General features: G+C 37.7%; 2 protein-coding genes across 5 annotated transcripts in view; one reads left to right on the plus strand and one right to left on the minus strand.

Annotated features, from left to right (window-relative positions):
* The window catches only part of LOC127751358 (roquin-2-like), a 10556-nt gene that overhangs the window by 2109 nt on the left and 5102 nt on the right, over positions 1-3345 (plus strand). The gene's annotated exons all lie outside the window — the stretch shown is intronic.
* Positions 30-3254, minus strand: LOC113215490 (uncharacterized). 4 transcript variants are annotated; one of them, XM_052274823.1, is made up of 10 exons: positions 3030-3254; positions 2695-2867; positions 2478-2616; positions 2204-2379; positions 1946-2066; positions 1672-1866; positions 984-1572; positions 814-892; positions 610-745; positions 30-347 (listed from the first exon to the last, which is right to left on the minus strand). In XM_052274823.1, the coding sequence occupies exons 2-10, from the start codon at positions 2839-2841 to the stop codon at positions 121-123; spliced, it is 1809 nt and encodes a 602-aa protein (XP_052130783.1). In that variant the 5' UTR covers positions 2842-2867; positions 3030-3254; the 3' UTR covers positions 30-120. The 4 variants fall into 4 exon arrangements, with proteins under 4 accessions (XP_052130783.1, XP_052130782.1, XP_026290904.1 ...); XM_026435119.2 differs by adding an exon at positions 442-483 and having other exon boundaries at positions 203-347; positions 2695-3254; XM_052274824.1 differs by adding an exon at positions 442-536 and having other exon boundaries at positions 203-347; positions 2695-3254.

Below are 3345 nucleotides of genomic sequence, written 5' to 3' on the forward strand. Positions count from 1 at the left end.
TATCCCTTTAAGCAAAAAACTTCCATCACTTTTACAAATACACGGCACTGAGAAAACTACTCGTCCTTACTAAACGGCACCAAGTGTAACAGGGACTATGTAAAGAACGAGTACCAGTATTCACACAAAATAAATTTTGTGTTTTCTTTCCTCCTTGTTTTTCATTACCTGCATGAAATATAGTTTTGGTTTTCCTGCCAGTGTGCCACATTTTGCAGTTTGGAAGGGTTTAAACAATTCCTTTATATGGTAAGTACCATCAGAGGCATAAATGTGATTGTCATTGTAACCATGTGTTGATACAATAATCGCTAAAGAACCTCTCTCGGAATGATCTTCTTGGCTTACTAGAAATAAACAAACCAAAACCAAACTTGAAATTTTGCTTGGGCCACAGAGTGAATTCAAATCATAGAAAACATAATAAACAATAGAACATACAGTGAAACCTCGGTAGTTAGATCCCCTTATAGAGTAACTTCTCTGAGGACACAAGTCAATTTTGTCATTACAGTGTACATGGCTATAAATAATACCTGGATATAAAATAATGACACCTTGGTCTCAAGCTATTCTTACTATCCAGGTTTCACTGTATTTTGTACTCACCAGCTTCAAGATGATCTATAATTTCTTTCTTTTCCATGTCTTTCAATGTTCTCACATCAAAGCCCAAGTTCTTGAAGCATTTTACTGACAATTTAATGTCTGCATCACAACATTTACGAATAGGAAGCCCAGGAATCTACATAGAATTTTGTGTGAAAAAATCTTTTAAAAACATTTGAACTGAATGAGGATATCAATTCTTGCCTGATATGTCTCATTGGCAATTATTAGGGCAAGCCCTTTTGGTCGAAAGTCCATATTATATTTCTGGTGTTCTTTTATACTGCAAGAAAGAAGAGCCAAATAGCAAAAAAATTAAAAATAAACTCAAGATAAAATTAAGAGGACAAATGAGCATGAAAAAAACGACATACTGTAGTGGAAAAATTGAGTCATTTTCAGAAGAATCATCTGATTCATCCTCCTCAGGAAAAGGAGGTACTTTTCTTTCCGCGTCAATTTCATTAGGTGAGAAAACAAGGGAAGAGGGAGGCGGGAAGGGGTCAGGAGGTTGGGAAGAGGTAGAGCTAGGGGATGAAATGTTTGAGTCAGACTGCTTCTGGACCATGTCATCATCTAGGTCATTACTTAGGCTATAATTAGATGACGGTGGATGAATAAGAGAAAACGGCTGATTCCCCTTTGCCAACACAGATGAACTGCCGTTCAGTTTTTCTTTCTCACCCAAAACTTTAAGTTCCTTCAAAAGTATCTGGTATTTCATTTCATCAGGAATATTCATCTCTTCTATGTCAATCTTCATGGACCCCAAGGTCTCTGGTAGAGCCATTAACAGAAAACAAACCTTCATCCCATCATTGAACTTTTCTATTGCAGACAATTGTGATGTTAACTCAATAAATTGCTCAAGATTTTCATTAATAGAGCCCTGAATAAGCTTAAGAGTAGTAAGCTGTTTTAACAGTTTTACTTTGACTGTTGTATTTGACTTGGATTTATCATCTGTGAGAAAAAAAGGATAATCAAGTAAATTACACTAGTATAAAGATAAGAAAACAGAATAGACTACATAACACATCTTGACATAAGAAGGACTCTAACCAGATAGGTCATCTTTGAGAGTCGATAACTCAGAGTGATGTGTTTTCCGTGTTAATTTCACAATTCTTGTCAGTTGGCATATAATGTATGGATTTTCAGAAACAAGTTGTTTAGCAATTGAGAGGATAGCGAGAATATCGCATACAGAACCATTTCCTTCCAACTCCTTGCAAAAAGCTTGCATGAACCTTGAATCTTTGGAGATTAAAAACAGTTATTAGAATTAACAAACAAAATTCTAAAAAAGTATGAATAAAACAATGTAAACTCTTACCAATACACGTGCAATAAGCAATCAGAAAATCTGAGTGAACCGGAATTTTGTAAGAAAGGAAAACAGAGTCAGGCTCTGTTTTCCATGGATTAGCAGCATTGGAATTGTCAACTGGGCATGCCTAAAAATTCATGAAGAAATCCTCAAATTAAAATCAAAATGTAAGCTCTACTGCTACAGTAAAATCAAAAAATTAAAAGAATTAACACATGTTACATAAGGAAGAAGAAATTATTCAGAGAAATTAAAATCACACACCTGAATGAAAAATAGTTTGGGTTTGGCAGCCAGAGTGGGGCACTTGTCTGCAGCAAATGGTTTCCAGAGGTTTACAGGATTATAGGTGCAATTTTTGGCATAAACATTCCCCTTCTGTCCATAAGAGAGCACTGCCACAACAATACCATCTCTATCTTTATGGTTTTCCTTGGCGACTGTGAAATAGTGAAACATATTACAATTCAGAAAAGAACACACTACAGGTAAAAGATTTCAGAACACAGAAAATGACATGAAATATTTCCAATTTAACCTTTGTTAATAACTTCAATGATTTGAATATGTGTGAGGTCAGAATGAACTTGAACTTTAAAGCTGTAGATTTCCAGGACTTGTTTTAACTTTTTACAGTCCTCTGATCCACCAGAGCGGGATTTTAATTTGAGATTAGGCTGCACCAAAAGAACATGTTTAAACATTCAAACAAACATGACAGAGAGGCACGACACACAGAAAATTATGAAGAATACCTCAAAATTCTCATGGTTGAAGATCAAAGCAAGCCCACGCTCTTTGTGTTCCATGTTGTAGTAATCAGCATCTTTTTCAACTGGAATTGGAGCAGATAGTGGCGGTGGTCTTAGTGCACTTTGTAATTGACCATCATTTGATGCCATTTCTTCTGGGTAGAAAATTACGATAACTAAGCGAAACACGGGAAAAGTTTTTAAATGCACTACCAGCCTCAGGTCCGACTTGTCAAAGCACAGGCAACATAGGATTTTATAGGAGGGTAAAAGTTGGACATAAGTCTGGTCTGACCAAAGTCCCAGTTAAACTGATCTGAACTGAAACAAAGGACCACCTGTAAACGGTACCCGGCGACCAGCCGTTTCAGCAAGAAAAGGGACAGTTCCCGTATGGCACACTTCCCGGACTCCCCCGAACGTATTGAGATAGTCAGGCGCTCTGTATCCAATCGTTTTTTTCCCTCCTCCACTCAGTTGAAGCCAGAACCGATATGAGCTAACCGAGCAGGTGCATGTGTCATTACAGATTCTGCCGAACTTCACAGCTAAGCTACAGCTGATTCCCCCCCCCCCCCCCTCTCCTCCCGGTCCTGTGACCCCTGTGGTGCTCCGTCCGCACAAAGTACCAAGTACCTGGAAAAACCTGAGGGC

Source organism: Frankliniella occidentalis, unplaced genomic scaffold (genome assembly GCF_000697945.3).
Source record: "Frankliniella occidentalis isolate FOCC.00 unplaced genomic scaffold, Focc_3.1 Scaffold449, whole genome shotgun sequence".
In the NCBI taxonomy this organism is placed as follows: Eukaryota; Metazoa; Arthropoda; class Insecta; order Thysanoptera; family Thripidae; genus Frankliniella; species Frankliniella occidentalis.

Bases quoted from the DNA above. Each gene is read 5' to 3' on its own strand.
- LOC113215490 (XM_052274823.1), bottom strand. From the start codon at position 2,841: ATGGCATCAAATGATGGTCAATTACAAAGTGCACTAAGACCACCGCCA. The intron at 2,617-2,694 runs GTATTCTTCATA...CTTTTGGTGCAG, and splicing joins TCAACCATGAGAATTTTGAG to CCTAATCTCAAATTAAAATC. The intron at 1,867-1,945 runs GTAAGAGTTTAC...TAATCTCCAAAG, and splicing joins TGCTTATTGCACGTGTATTG to ATTCAAGGTTCATGCAAGCT.